The sequence below is a fragment of the Lepidochelys olivacea genome (genome assembly GCF_965140295.1).
Source record: "Lepidochelys olivacea isolate rLepOli2 genome assembly, chromosome: 10".
NCBI lineage: Eukaryota > Metazoa > Chordata > Testudines > Cheloniidae > Lepidochelys > Lepidochelys olivacea.
The window spans coordinates 76,242,831-76,259,252 of NC_140420.1; the positions used below are offsets into that span (position 1 = coordinate 76,242,831).

At 42.3% G+C, this 16,422-nt stretch overlaps 1 protein-coding gene across 1 annotated transcript in view; it reads right to left on the bottom strand.

The window, feature by feature from the left end:
- Positions 1–16,422, bottom strand: part of IGF1R (insulin like growth factor 1 receptor) — a 281,321-nt gene that overhangs the window by 19,996 nt on the left and 244,903 nt on the right. The window contains exons 11-17 of the mRNA XM_084642472.1: positions 12,506–12,792; positions 10,684–10,820; positions 9,084–9,243; positions 7,811–7,916; positions 6,338–6,408; positions 1,260–1,489; positions 783–893 (exon numbers count right to left, since the gene is read on the bottom strand). Coding sequence (XP_084498598.1) covers positions 783–893; positions 1,260–1,489; positions 6,338–6,408; positions 7,811–7,916; positions 9,084–9,243; positions 10,684–10,820; positions 12,506–12,792 — 1,102 coding nt within the window. The remainder of the gene's footprint in view (positions 1–782; positions 894–1,259; positions 1,490–6,337; positions 6,409–7,810; positions 7,917–9,083; positions 9,244–10,683; positions 10,821–12,505; positions 12,793–16,422) is intronic.

The following is a 16,422-nucleotide window of genomic DNA, read 5'->3' on the forward strand; positions in this document are numbered from 1 at the left end:
AGCAGATCACAGAACCGCTGGAGTTTCATAAACAGAGCTCAAAGAGAAAAAAAGATAATTGCGAGAAAGAAGATAAACGTCATTCTGTATATAAGTATTTAACTCCTTAAATGCACAGGTCGGACACAGGGAAGTGAGCAAAGAGGGACAAGAACTCAGAGAAGGTGCTGAAGAGCCCGGGGCATGAACACCCCGGAAAGGACAGCAGTGAAATGATGAAGCTGATTGTTCAGTTACTGGACTCCTATTATAGCTAGTAATGAAGGTTAGCTGCCAGCAGGGCAAGTAAACTATGCACGACACTTAGTTCACAGATTAAAAAGAAAAAAGAACGAGGAAAATTATGGGACACAATGAAGATACCAGTTGGCTTTAACACGAGGAGTGAACTAGAGCTAGTCCTGCATTTCTGCAATGGTCTCCTTTTAGATAATATGTAATTTAACAAAGACAGGGCCACAACCTTTAAAATAAAGGGAGTGGAGGAAATAAGATATGATTAAAGTGAGACACACAAAAAGGTCTGCAGAAACCTGCTAACCTACGCATCAGAAACCTTGGGTATTGCGTACTAAAGCAAAGACCAGTGAGGCTCTGCAGCTGTGCCAAGCCAGTGCAGGTAACTGGGCCAATGTGCATGAGGAAGGTTTACATCAGAAACCACTAACAAGGACAGCTGCTCCAAACAAGACAGGAGACTGACAGCCTGGGCAAGTTTGGGGTGTTGAACTCATTACCTTTTCTTGCAAGTGAAGGAAAAATACCCCAACCCATACACGCACCTCTGTGTCCGGCCGCAGAGATCTCAGATAACTCTTGAGATCCCCGCGTGTCATGAGCTCCATGATAACCAGTGTTGGTTGGCCTTGCGAGACAACTCCAAGCAGCCGCACCTGAAAGAGAAAAGTTAAGATTATCCAGCAAATATGGCTGATTATTACTGGGGAAATTATTAACCAATTAAAAGCCTGGTTATTAACTAGGAGTGGCCCCAGTCTGGAACTAACACTCACAAATCTTGGGAAGAGTTTGGAAAAGATTTCGATTCAAACTCTGTGGCAGCCGCCATCCCTATGAATGCATTATCACAACGCACATTGCGAGAGCCGTGTGACAAGGATGCACTTTCCTTTAGCATGCTGCTTTAGGTGGTGTTGAATCTTGGTATCATGGAGTCAATCAAGCCTGGCACTCGATACCTTCATACCAGTAACTATGGTTACGTTAAGGGAAGATGTGCTCAATTTCAAGCAACTTACCACATGATGACAATTGAACTCCTTCATGACTGAGGCCTCGTTTAAGAACTCTATCCGTTCACGCATGCTTGCAGACTCATTGACAGTTTTGATGGCCACTCTAGTTTCTGGCTCGTCCTTCACCACTCCCTTAGCTATTCCCTCGTAAACCATTCCAAAGGAGCCCTGCCCAAGCTCCCGGCACATGGTGATCTTCTCACGGGGCACTTCCCATTCATCCGGAACATACACTAGAGTTAAAGAGAAAAGCCAATGACATTCCACACACAGTTGTGCCAATAGGGAGAAGACTTGTGGCTTCAAGATAAAAAACAAACAAACAAAAAACAAAAATGAATTGTGAGTAGCAAAAAGCACACAGCATGAGGACATAAGCATCAAGCTACACATACAATTGTTTCCATGGTCTTTCCAGACAGTCTACCTACCTTAGGTTTTTACATAGCACCTAGAGACTCAAGATTTTTTTCTCCCCTCTCTGCAGAAACCCCAGCCATAGCAGTCAAAGGAACAAGCTACAATCCCAAACATCAGTGCTTTATGTTGCCATCATGACTACCAAGATAGCTCTCTTGAGATGACCTTTAGCAGAGGCCATCAACTTCATGGCAAGTTTCAGTTCTATCTAAGATTGTGATTATTTGATTGTTCCCAGCCTAAGGCATATACAAATCTTAAAGGATGGCAACTGTGGTGGAGAAAAGGAAGCATAACTATGGCTCTAGCATAATGGAAAATGACGAGGGAACAACTATGTGCAAACTCAGTATACAAAACATGAGTTGCAAAGCCAACCACGGTGCGTAGAACCATGGTGCAGCAGGCTTTTTCTGGCAACTTTTCCTTTTAGATTCCTCCATGCAGCACCAAACAACATGCATACTTTCAACTCCGCGTCTGGAGATGCATCCTCTATTGGGGATTGATTTTATAACCACAGGGGAACGGACTAACAGGCTGTTTACATCACTTCTGATCACTCACACCCAAAGCCTATTGCTCCCACAAAGACAGGACTTGTGCAGTAGTGACCCTTTGATAGGAGGCACACAGGAGACCTCACTGCTGGGAGGGATTATTGCTACAGGCAAGAAAACATCTGAGCTAGGATTGGTCCTGCTGCAGCCGCCTGTCTATCACCGAGGGAGGATGCAGAACAGCCACCAGCTCTGGACTGGTGCAATTAATGAATGCTAACAGACCCTTAAAATGGTGCTACTGTAACAAGCAGCAGAGAAGAAGGGAGACAGCTGCCTCCCTTGCAGAAATTGTTAGCTTTCGGGAACTTTCAGCTCTTGTAGACAGATTAAAGCACACTGTCTGGCTTAACCCTAAAGAGGGGAGTTAATGTCTCAAGCTGGCACCTTTGAAGTCCTGTTCTCCTCCTTCACTACTACTAAGAACTTCGCAAATATTTAATCTATACAGCAAGCACACACACATTACTTTGATTGTAGAAAAATCTAATTCTAGATATTTTTAACAGATTAATTCTGGGTCACTGGATAATCATTAAAGGCTCTCCAGTATGTGCAACACCCAGGCAGGCGCTAAAAGAGTCATGGTCTAGCCCCACTCACCTGAGGACTTATTGAAAGTTAAATTCTGAGTTGAGATCTGCTGTAAGTGTATGGTGTAATGTGCAGTAAAAATCTGGCTCTAATGCCACTCAAACTCATTTCATATGCCACCCCCAAAGTCCTTTCCTTTTCTACTCTTTGCTTCTTGAGGATTCTGAAATTCAGAAGTGATTGTGCACTAGTTACCCTAAATTAAAACTCCACTTAGCTACAAGCTTTAATCACTGAACAGTCAGCTTTAATTCTCACTAGTCCTTTGACTGAATGCAGCTTCATCGGCATTTCCCTGCTCGGGATTTTCAGGATATTCCAAGTACGGTGAAGCACCGGGAAGTTTTCACAATCGCTGAACAAGCTCATCATTCCTCCTTAAACGTGAAATCCAACAGTCAGCAGTAAATCGAGTTCTTGCAGGAGGGTGTGTCCAAAATATACTTCAAACTTAACAGCCTAGAGCTACAGAAATCTTTTTTTTTTTTTTTTTAAAACTGGCTCACTCAAGTTCTATGAAAATCTTGGTGGGGTTTTTTGGGGGTGGTTGCACTACTTACAGCTGCAAATATTTCACTTGAAACAAGTGTAACTTAAATCCGAAGCAGGACTTCTCCATTTATTTATTTATTTGTTTGTTTTGAAGTCAGGAAGGGCAGTCACTAGGATGCCCCTTCTTCTAGCCTCTCCCTATATTTAAAAGATGAGGTCCTCAGCCCCTTAACTGCAGGCCATATACACAACATAAAGGGGACAGAGGGAGCCCTAAAAGCCCAACACAGTATCTGACTTTGGGGCAAGGGCTGTATCTCACTGTGTGATGGCACAGTGCTTAGCACAATGGGGTCCTGATCTCAGTTGGGGTTTTTAGGTGCTACCAGAATACAAATATCTATCTATATTTCGAGATGAGAATTTAAGAACAGTTACAAGTATATAAAATCAAGTTGAAACTAGCATTAAAGAATTGTTTCATCAGCTAGAGAACAACCTTCCTCCTTTATATTACAGGATATGAACACAAAGGGATATAGATTATGTTAAACATGTGTACTTCTTTCCACATACAATTTCCACCCGTGAAGTGTCTGATGGCCCACAGCACTATTTATCTGCATCTTCAAATGTGCAAATTCTTTTGACTGTCTTACTCTTCTACAAATTAGAAGGGCCAGTAGTTTAATAAAGGAGTAATCGCAACTAGTTTTAGCATTTAGATTTGTTTTAAAATGTCAGAAGCTTATACAGCAGCATCACTTGCCCCATAACCTCAGCCGCGCAAAACACAATGCCATCCACAGCCTCAGAAACAACTCTGACATCATAATCAAAAAGGCTGATAAAGGAGGTGCTGTCGTCATCATGAATAGGTTGGAATATGAACAAGAGGCTGCTCGGCAGCTCTCCAACACCACTTTCTACAAGCCATTACCCTCTGATCCCACTGAGGGTTACCAAAAGAAACTACAGCATTTGCTCAAGAAAGGCCCTGAAAAAGCACAAGAACAAATCCGCACAAACACACCCCTAGAACCCCCAACCAGGGGTATTCTATCTGCTACCCAAGATCCATAAACCTGGAAATCCTGGAAGCCCCATCATCTCAGGCATTGGTACACTGACAGCAGGATTGTCTGGCTATGTAGACTCCCTCCTCAGGCCCTACGCTACCAGCACTCCCAGCTGTCTTAGAGACACCGCTGATTTTCTGAAAAAACTACAATCCATCTGTGATCTTCCTGAAAACACCATCCTGGCCTACTATGGATGTAGAAACCCTCTACACCAACATTCCACACAAAGATGGACTACAAGCCGTCAGGAACAGTATCCCCGATAATGTCACGGCAAACCTGGTGGCTGAACTTTGTGACTTTGTCCTCACCCATAACTATTTCACATTTGGGGACAATGTATACCTTCAAATCAGCGGCACTGCTATGGGTACCCGCATGGCCCCACAGTATGCCAACATTTTTATGGCTGATTTAGAACAACGCTTCCTCAGCTCTCGGCCCCTAAAGCCCCTACTCTACTTGCACTACATTGATGACATCTTCATCATCTGGAGCCATGGAAAAGAAGCCCTTGAGGAATTCCACCATGATTTCAACAATTTCCATCCCACCATCAACCTCAGCCTGGACCAGTCCACACAAGAGGTCCACTTCCTGGACACTACAGTGCTAAGCAGTGATGGTCACATAAACACCACCCTATACCGGAACCCTACTGACCGCTATGCTTACCTACATGCCACCAGCTTTCACCCTGACCACACCACACGATCCATTGTCTATAGCCAAGCTCTGCGATACAACCGCATTTGCTCCAACCCCTCCGACACAGACGAACACCTACAAGATCTCTATCAAGCGTTCTTACAACTACAATACCCACCTGCTGAAGGGAAGAAACAGATTGACAGAGCCAGAAGAGTACCCAGAAGTTACCTACTACAGGACAGGCCCAACAAAGAAAACAACAGAATGCCACTAGCCATCACCTTCAGCCCCCAACTAAAACCTCTCCAACGCATCATCAAGGATCTACAACCTATCCTGAAGGACGACCCATCACTCTCACAGATCTTGGGAGACGGACAGAGAACACTTCAACCTCTTTGGTCACTCTATTACAGACCTAAAAGTGGCAATTCTTCAACAAAAAAATTCAAAAACAGACTCCAATGAGAGACTGCTGAATTGGAATTAATTTGCAAACTGGACACCATTAACTTAGGCTTGAATAAAGACTGGGAGTGGATATGTCATTACACAAAGTAAAACTATTTCCCCGACTTTATTTCCCCACCCCACCCCCCACTGTTCCTCACATGTTCTTGTCAAGTGCTGGAAATGGCCCACCTTGATTATTACTACAAAAGGTTTTTTCCAGCCCTGATCTCCTGATGGTAATAGCTCACCTTACCTGATCACTCTTGTTACAGTGTATATGGTAACACCCATTGTTTCATGTTCTCTGTGTATATAAATCTCCCCACTGTATTTTCCACTGCATGCATCCAATGAAGTGAGCTGTAGCTCACGAAAGCTTATGCTAAAATAAATGTGTTAGTCTCTAAGGTGCCGCAAGTCCCCCTTTTCTTTTTGCGGATACAGACTAACACGGCTGCTACTCTGAAACCTATCAAAGACAGGTTTTTATGAACTAATTTTTCATTTCAGTTAAAACAACTAAACAGTAACACTAGACAAGTGGATGAGAATCCAAACGTGAAACTGCTCTGTCTAGTTTGGCTGACTGAGCAAATTGCAAGAAGACACACAACTTTTAAAAACTACTGTTTCAGTTGATTAACTGTGGTGGCATTATACATTCCCACTGAAAGACTCTCGATATGTGAGTAATACAGGTAAAGCAAGCAGAGTTTTAGGTTGATTGTGTCCTATTATATCTCTGCCTCCTTCAAAATGGGGCTTGACCTGATCTCACACAACAGAATATATTAAAGTAAAAGCATCAGAAGCTCCAGGCCACACTTACCATCAGAAGCACTGAAGTACTCAGGGTTCACAGAAGCATAAAGCACTCCATTGCCTAGTCGGTCACTATTCCTGTCAAAACACAAGTTGTATTTTTTTTCATCCTTAAAAACACAACTAACGTTTCCAATCCTCCTCTTCCTTGGCTCTTCCCCCTATTTGCTCCACCACGTGTCCTGTTGTTTCTTAAATGTGGCGCGCGGAGGGGTTTTCAGATGAGATGAGAGAGGAACTGACTTCATTGATCTAACAGAGTTCTTGTTCTCCCTGCTGCATATGCCGACACCTGCCGCACCAACTAAGAAAATGGCCTGAACAGTCTTCCTGGGAGACCCCCTCCCCCAGTTCCGTTCCAGTTGTCTTTATACCGTATCTGCACCACAGAAGAATGAATATGAAACATTTTAATGTGCTAGGTTGTCAGCAACTTATTTTACGGTCCAGTACTGGTAGATTTATAAACGATCATCAAGGCTATGCAGAGGTGACCAAACATTTCATTCCCTGGGCTGGAGCAGGCTTGGGATGAGCTGGCAAGGTTTGTACAAGATAAAGGTCGGGTGAGAGAGGGGTGTCAATTAGCAAACCTATAAGGCCAGAATAAACAGAGCCAGTAAAAACTATCTATCTGGTACAGATAGAGATTTGGTAGATGCTATGTGTAAAGTCAATGTAAACAGTAGTTATCGGGAGTTTTTTCAGTAAGTACAGGCAGTCCTTGACTTTACAACGTTTGATTTATGACGAATGGCACTTAGGACGTTTCTGAATTGACACCCTGATTCAACATACGACAATTGGTTTCAACTTTATGACGTTTGGTCCCGCAATAGAGTGGATTGCGGTTCCGAGTTACGACTTTTCGACTTAAGACACAATTGTAAGGAATCAATCGTGTGGAAAGTCCGAGGACTACCTCTATATCTGAGGTGGGAGAAGGGATTAACGTAAATCTCTACATGCAAAAACAGCCAAAGCTTATTTAAACGTTGGTGCAAATTCTAAATTTTCCTTTTCTTCATTAAAAAAAGTTCAGCAATTGTGAAGAGGCTACCAAGATGGAAAATACCAAGTATGTTCACTTGGATTGACTACAATCTGTCCAGCAAATAAGGTTTTGTGGTTTCCAAAGTGATTCAAATTGTCGGCTAAACCTCTGGTCTATAAGGTTCTATGTTTGCTATCATTGTCCCAATGGAGATACGTTCCCAAAAGACCATCCCTCCTCATTTCCCTCCCCTCAAGCTCAGCATGTAATGAAAAGCCTCTCCACAACTCCCTCAGCAGACAGATGCTCATTAGTAACTCAAAACATCATCTCCCGATAAGAGAAAAATCTGCTTTAGTTTATACTGTGTGGGCCTCCAAACACCACATTGGTTTCAAATTAAAATTTTCCCTATGGGCATTCAGTTCAAAATGAACATTTCCTCCCACAGTTTAGTCTCCCTCACAAGTGTATGCAAGATCTCACCTCTTTTTGTTAAAGACATACAGCATTATTAGCAACCCTCCAATGATCAGCAGCACTGCAATGGGGAGCACAATTATCAAGTGCAGGAAATTCCCATAGTCTGCCGCTGAAATAGACAAGAAAACAAAATTCTTATGTTGCTATATAATTTCTACCACCACGAGAGTTTTCCGCCTACACAATACATTGCCATACTGCAAAATCAGAAAATTCAGTTTTTTTGTCTGAAGTATAGAAATTTCTTCAAGAAGACTCCCTAACAATAAATGACTAGCGAACCCGAAACCTGAGAAAGAGGACAGCATTAATATTGTAAAAGAGCAGCATTCTGTTTAATTGAGTTTTGGTTTGACTACATATGTTTATGGTCTGATGTTGTTCTTTAAATGATTAATGCACGCGTATCCTTTTAAATTATTTATACACATCTATATGTAAAGACAGCATGCACACAAATATTTTGTTGCTCTAATTTCACCTCAAAATTCTATCAAAATTTGTTTTATTACAAATGGGAGAAGAGGACACATGGGTATTTTTCCTGGATATATTGAGGGTAATAAATGTATCGGCTTTGCAAATAAGCAGAAATAAAAATAAGATGTGCAGATGTAGAAGAACAAGATGAGAAGTCTATGGTAGCCTTAAAGCACTGGGTGGAATTTGTGTATGTAATTCATCGTTTACTGATTTGTTTCTGTGTAAAACAATTCCATCATTTCCAGTGTCACTACCCCGTCTTGCGTCAACATGTTGATCTTTTGTCAAAATGCCACTTGAGTTCCACAGTAGGAAAAAAACAGCTAAAAATGAAATTGTAACGACGCTCCATGCAAATAAACTTAGCTTCTTGTATCACATTAATGCATACCATAGGTATTCCATATTGACACAAGTTCCAGATTCCAATTCATAATACTGCTGTATGGTTATTCCTAGCAGTACATTTTCACCCAAGATTAGTATACCACAGGGACAACATTTACTATTATTAAATGTGTTTCTACAGATACACTAACCTATACATGTATATACACGCGCAAAACAGAACAGGACCTAGCCTCAAAAGGTACTTTTCATTCATAAGCACTTTCCAATGGAGAATGTAGAACAGCTCCAAAGAAACATGCACAACTGAGGAAGTATATAGAGAACTTAGGAAGGATGTTCAAAGTCCCAGTCATGCATGCAAACAACAGGAATAAGTGAGATAATTGAGGAAGTAAGCTAGAAACCACAGATAATTTGACGCAACCTATAAAATTCCTCTTACGTTTGGGTTGTACGTAGAAAGACACTGGTTCAGTCCATGATCCATTTCCAGCTAGAGAGGTGGCCTGAACTCTGGCAGAATAGTTCCCAGGGTTTAGATGAGTTAGTTTGGCTCCTCCAAACTTCCTGTATTCCTGTCTAGAAACACATTCCCGTTTCTCCTGAAAGAAGAAGAAAGGCTTGTACTACATGTAAATATTTTTATACTTGTAACTGTCAGGAACTCAATAAGGTCACAGATTTTGCTGGGCTTTGCATTGCACATTCATGATTTAAGCTTGTTTCTTCAACTAAAATCAGAACAGTTCTCCCTTTGTGCCATTTAAGCATATTTGGAATCCAACAATGGTAAAAGTAAGTTAAACAAGGGAGGGATTGTAACATATTGGCTAGAAAGAGAGACTGGGAGTCGGGATTCCTTGTTTCTATTTCAAGTACCGCCACAGTTGCTCGACAAATCACTTAAATCTTCACCCATCTGTAAATTGGGCATAATACTTAGAAATTGTCTCAGAGGTGTGTTGCAAGATTCTATCTACAAATCCTTGGATGAAAGCTGCTGCTAACAGCACTATTAAAATAAAGGGAAAACTTGTTGCTATACGACTGCTCTTACAAATTTGCTTATTTTGCTTTAGCAAATAGCTAATAGTTACATTAGTATCTGCAGTTCTCTATTTTTCCACCAATACTGACCACTGTGCTATATTTGTACTACACCTCTACCCTGATATAACGCTGTCCTCGCGAGCCAAAAAAATCTTACTGCATTGTAGGTGAAATCGCGTTATATCGAACTTGCTTTGATCCACCGGAGCGCACAGCACCCCCCCCCACCCCCCCAACGGAACACCACTTTACCCACCTTATATCCGAATTCACGTTATATCGGGGTGGAGGTGTATATAGTATTGAAATCTGTTCATAACTGTATCAAAGTCTACCTTAAACAGCAAAGCACCTTTATTTCTTTAAAAAAATATTCAGCTTAACAGGAGAACTAAAAAGGGGGAAATTTGGGAGGAATACAAAATTTAGTTGTATTTTAAATATTAAATCCTAAAGGTCCTTTTTACTTTCTTTAAAATAAGTGATCTCATTAATAAAGCATTTCCTGGGCACATGGATCTCTAAGAACTCTAAAAACTTTACACAAACAAAAATCACCCTCCCACCTAGAAAATGTGGGCTCACCCAGAATGAAATCAAGTAATTTTTTTTTAACAATGCACACCAAGGCTTAATAACGTAGGAGATCAATTTAGCATGGGCACTGGAGGGTAACGGCTCTGAGTCTTGTGAAAAGTAGCACATGAGCGTCAATAACCACATGTGCCCAGGACCTCAGCTTTAAGTCACTCATACCGTATTAAGCCATTCAATAAATACTGATTCAAAAAACAAAACAAAACAAAACAGACTAGTGTATTCACACCAGGGTTATCTCAATGGGACTTCCATCCAAATATTTGACTCAATCTGTCCCTCTACAGCTTGACAGAGTTGACCAGACCACAGGTAGGAAGGACAAACTACATGTGAGATTAGTTCCAACAGAACCCCTCGCCCCTCAAACAAACATGTCTTTGGTCAATCCTCACCTCTCCATGCTGCCCATATTTGATTTCATACATCAGTATCAATCCATTCGGGCTTACGGGTTCTGACCACTTCAGATAGATGGCATTATCTTCTTTGCCTTCCCACATTACTGTTCCTGGAATGTTATCTGCTCCTTCTACAAAATAATTAAAGGATAATAATAATTTTGATGTAGCACAAACAGCATTGCAGCCTGTCTGAATTTGAGACAATTGCTGGGACAAGTCAGGTGAAGATATTAAAAAACAAAATTCCTAACTACTCCTTAGGAGCCAGAACAGCACAATAAATATTGCTCCAACCCCCAGAGAGCAAGGAGTAAGCACTTGAAGGCTTGTTGGAGAGATTAGTATTGCCTGAACAATACTGTTACAGCTGATGCAGTGCACAGGCCTAAAAACATCAGGACACAATAAGTAAGTGATCTAATACAAAGTACAGGCTGAAGAATTTAGTATATTAGTGACGGTTCTTTCTTCAGACCTCCAAAGTACTCCCCAGGCTAGTGAGTGAAAGTCATGCTGATCTAATGGCTGTAGAAGGCCCGAAGTAGCAGCAGTAGGTGTTGCATCTCTGCAGAGCTACTTGCAGAATAGCGTCCACATGACAGGATGCACAGACAGAGGCTTGCCAGAAAAACAGGCACAGTTTGGGGTCTGCACGGAGGTCAAAACTGGCTCCATTATCACAGCATGTGGGTGGTCAGTGTAGGGACAGTATCTGCAGCATGTGCAGACACAACTTACGATGGAGAGACATCAGTGCTCTTCGCCTTATCCCCAGCGCATCTGGTTGTGGAAATTATTCAGCAGGCTGCCTGGGGACTATCAATACCGGTCCAGCCAAACAATGTATGTACTAGGTTCAAAAGCCCACATGATCACAAAGGCCCTCAATTCTGCGAATTCACAGGCTAAGATTTTGGGAATGTTTGTTTCCTTTCCCCGATCTCATGGATTTCCCTACTTACTCGAAATAAACAATACCTCTGCATTGTACAGACAATGGCTGGCTCTGGATTATGATAGCATATCCTTCCAGAAAGCAAAACTACCACCATTTTGCATCAAAAAGAAACCAGACATCTGCTGGAGTTAGGACTGAATATGGGTTTATACTGAAATCAAGTCTTTTCTTCTCAGTAGATGAACAATCTGCATAAGCTCAAGACTTACTACAGTGATTGCAAACAGTTGTGAGAGTACCCAGTACTCCATATTTGAGATAGACTAGTTGTTTGTGATTGTCCATAAAAAGTGACACAATACTGTTTCCATTCCCAGATTGGAGGAGTGCACTAGCATTCCACGGCAGAGGAAACATTTTGTTTTCACAGCAACCACTCACACAAGTAAAACTCAAACATCTGTGACCAGGCCAAAGTGAATTGATTAGAAATTGCGAACAAATATCCATGGACTACAGCATGTCAGGAAAGGCACACTTAACCCTCCTGCATCAGGGTGTCTGAGGGGTTCAGGAAACCATTCCCACTCCCTCCCTGCACGTGTGGACAGATTTGCAGAGTTATCTGGGCAGACAATGGGGATTATTTACCCTCCTCTGCAGCAGTGAACAGTGCCATAGGCTGGAAGGCTGGACCCTGGAGTTTAAGGACTAACAGAAGGTGTTGATCCAGTAAGATAACATTTTACCTAACTCTCACATTTAAAAAATATGTTTATTTTTTGCATTAAAAAAATCCTTTAAAAAACCTATTATTTTATATTTGGTTTTCAAAGCTTTGTCTCCCTGTGTGTATCTAAGACACGTTACCACCCAGAAAATGAAATATAAAGTTTGAAACTCTGGAGATCGTACCTGCAGGCATGGTTCTTGCAAAAACAAAGTTGGAAGCACTGCAGCCAAGTGTCTCTGCTTCATGATTGCAGCTGTGAATATCAATACGGTAAAGAGTAAAAGGCTGGAGGTGGGAGATGAGCGTCCTTTCCCGGCCCTCCACTTTGCTCTCATAGAATGGATATTCCATCTCACTCTCCTCCACATCAGACACATTGGCAAAATGATCTGGCACCGTTGTGTTCTTGTTCCTACTGGCAAGAGTGGTGTTTGCGATTCGGAACACATCCCTGCGCTTCCGGTCCGGTCTACAGCGAACAAAGGGCAATATATGGAAACAAGTCGTTTTAATGTATTACAGTTTTCACTTGCGGTCAATTGAGAAGCTTAAGTCAGAAAATACGTATGTAATCATCTTACAGATAGACAGAGCCTCCAACTTCCACTGTGCAAGCCTCACTGAGGACAATGTCTTGAATGGCAAAAATGTGCCCAAGGTTGTTACATAAGCGAACTGGATCCATATTTAATGATGGTGATGCTGAAGCCTGCTTTAGAGGCTCAAAATAAAATCAGATGGTACAGGTTTAAATGTCAACTAAAAACTGTGAAAGACAACAGCTGTGCCCTTACGGACATCATTTCCCTGCCATTTCTCAAACCTATCTGTCATGAGGCCTCTAACTGACCAACCTTATGATCAGAAAAAAATCAGCACCATCTAGTGCAGGTGTGTACTGAAACGAGGCCACTAAGTAGCTTGGCAAATCAGCAGCCCAACAAGCATCTCAGTACAGAATGAGAGCCAACATTAACCAGTGTATACTAGTGGCTTGGTTTTCTTGCATTGTTCTGTGTTTTACTAGCAACAGTCAGTCACCGGACATGTTTGGCTTTTGAGAGAAGTCTGTTAACAGCGTCTTCATTTTGTAAGGGAAGTGGTGGGCAAAGGAGCACGAGCATTTTATTAGCACAGTAGAAGACATATAAAATGATCTAGAAAATAGTATGTACATGCCTCAGAAAAGGGAGCTTTTTAATTTAGTCTGTAAAGTTGCATGTGCACCTATGGAACTATGGAAATAAAACAAACATTTGTAGTAATCTAGGTATTGAATTAAAAAACAAGTGATCTACAGCAATGATCCTGCAGGTTCTGTTGTTTCACGTTTTAGAATTGACAGTGCAGACAGGCCTTTTTGTCAGTATAGTTGCTAACATGGAATCAAGGTGTACACAATAGAATGAATCTAGCTACCACACATCACTGTTACACATCAGAGGTGTCACGTGTTCTTCAGTTTGAGATTTGGGTGTTTGTTCTACAAAGGAACGCAGACCACATAAACAGGATGACCGCTTCCAGATCCTCCAATCCTAATCAATGAAGTGTTCTTGAGTTAGAGCTGAATTAACCGAACACTGAAGGAGTAAGGTGGCGGGGAGAGAAATCAGGGAAGAATCTACACCAGAAATATTTCCTTCATTGTACCTCACCTCACATTATACCACTTACACAATGATCGTCTATTACTAGGCCAGTGCTGGGTCTATCAAATTACTACAGTGAGGCAATGATTTCAACACATTCCCGATCAAGGAGTGGACATTAAAGTGGAAAAAGTGCCCTGTCAACTAGGAAACAGATTGGAGAAGTAGCTCACTATGAAATAAATAGTCTTAGAACATTCAGCCATATCAAAGAGTTCATCAGAGCTGCGTGCCAAACAACTAACTGTGGGCACATTTGGTTTTGAAACATATTGGTAGAGGTTGGATGAAATTTTTAAGGAGTTCACTAAGGCCAAGCTTACAAGCTTACAGCAGCCCCTGTAAGAGCACTCGTGTAGCCGCATAACAGCTCTTGCGTCAACATAAGACCAGCTCAACGAGCACTTATGCCAGCAAAAGTTATTTCGCTCGGCAAGTGTTCTTTTCACACCCCTGAGCAACAAAAGTTTTGCCAACACAAGTGCTAGTGTAGACATGGCCTTAGATTCTCCCAAATCCTAACGAATCTCAGGTTGCATAAATGTGACTCACACAAGGCAGGCAAACCGCAGCAGACGTATCAACTAATAAATATGAAGACTAAGATAGGACTACCTGTGTTATGAAGCAACATGCCCCATGTGATTAACTCAACTCAGGGCTTGTCTATTCAACCAAAGGCACACTGGGGGGCAAATCTACCTCGCACTAGCCTGCCACGTGCTAAATCGATGCATGGACACTGCTGCCGTGCTCTAGAAATTCCCTCGTGTGCTCTGACCTACTCCCATTTCAAAGCTGAGTAGATCACAGCACACCAGGAAACTCTTAGTGCGAAGTGGCAGCTGGTGCCACATGGTGACGTAATGCATGGCAGGCTGGTGCCGGGTAGATTTACATCCCGGCTTGCTGTGAACGAAGTGTTGGTAGAGACAAGTTCTGAGTAAGTTTAAGCAGGAAATGGGAGAATTTCATAGCAAACAAAAGCACACACACTTTCTCTTTTATAACAAGTATCACTGGAGAAGCCACTAGGCCTGTTTGCTGTGCTTTGGTAGAGTCATCATTCATCCCCTTACTCCACTGTAGAGAATAAACCTTTGGACCAGCATAGAAGGACAAGGATGCCCACTTCTGAATTAGAGGACATTTGCGCTTGTGACAAAAAGCAGTGAGATTCACACGAGCCAACTTTTGTCAGTGCCAGTGGATGCTCGTGCCTCCCCCCCAGCCCCTGTCCCAACTCCGCCCCTCCCTGCCCCTATTGGATCCCTCTCCAAATCCCCGCCCGGCCCTGCCTCCTCCCCCAAGCATGCAGCATTCCCCCTCCCTCCCAGGCTTGCCGCTCAAAACAACTGTTTTGCAGCGCAAGCGCTGGGAGGGAGGGGGGAAAAGCAGGACCCAGCGGCGGACTCAGGGGAGAAGGCGGAGCGGAATCAGAGGTGAGCTGGGGGGGGGGGAGCGGCAAGGGGGGAGCTGCTGGTGGGTGCAGAGCACCCACCAATTTTTCCCCACGGGTACTCCAGCCCCGGAGCACCCATGGAGTCAGTGCCTATGGTGAGACTGGAAAGAAAAATCAACTGCAAAGTCATGTGTTGATGCAAGAACACATCCTGGCAACCAAACAACCAGAAGGAGTGACCTTACCTACCACCACGTTTACAGGATGTGTTAAGATTCGCTCTTTGAAAGTCTCTGAAAAATTTAAACCAGGGTCCTACATTTACTTTAAAAAAGATAGAATAAAAACACAGAACGCGTGGGTGAAAAAATACAGTCACGTTAGGGAAAGACAGAGATCCATGTATTAACCACAAGACAAACATAACTAAAATACTGAGGGATTTGACATCAATGACTTTCTGTCGCGCAGCTGCTGACTTTGCTGGAACACCCAAATGAGGAAAAAATTAGTACCCAAGAAATTAGACAGCCAAAAATAAAGGAAAGTCTTGGGGGAAAAGGCAAGTAAATCCATCTATTTTATGACATAGGGAGAAGGGGATAAACAATGAGAAAATAAAATCACTGTAAAGAAAAAGTAGATCTTTAAAAGAAATGGATATATCAGTGCAAAATCTAATTACCTTCTTAGGGTGTGTCTACACTACTGTCATTACAGCAGGACAATGTTACAGCTGTGCCACTGTCGTGCCATAGCATAGGCGCTTCCTAAACCGATGGAAGGGGTTTTTCCATCCACGTAGGTAATCCACTTCTCCAAGAAGCGGTAGGTAGCTAGGTCAATGGAAGAATCCTTCTGTCAACATAGCCATATCTACCCTAGGATTATGTTGACCTACTCTCGGTGCTAAACGTGTGAAATTTTTCACAGCCCAGAGCATTGTAACTATGTTAATTTAATTTTTAAGTGGAGACCACGTCTTTATGTGCTAATTGTAGAGTTACAGTTTCTCAGATAGTGAGTGTTACTCGGTTACCACAAG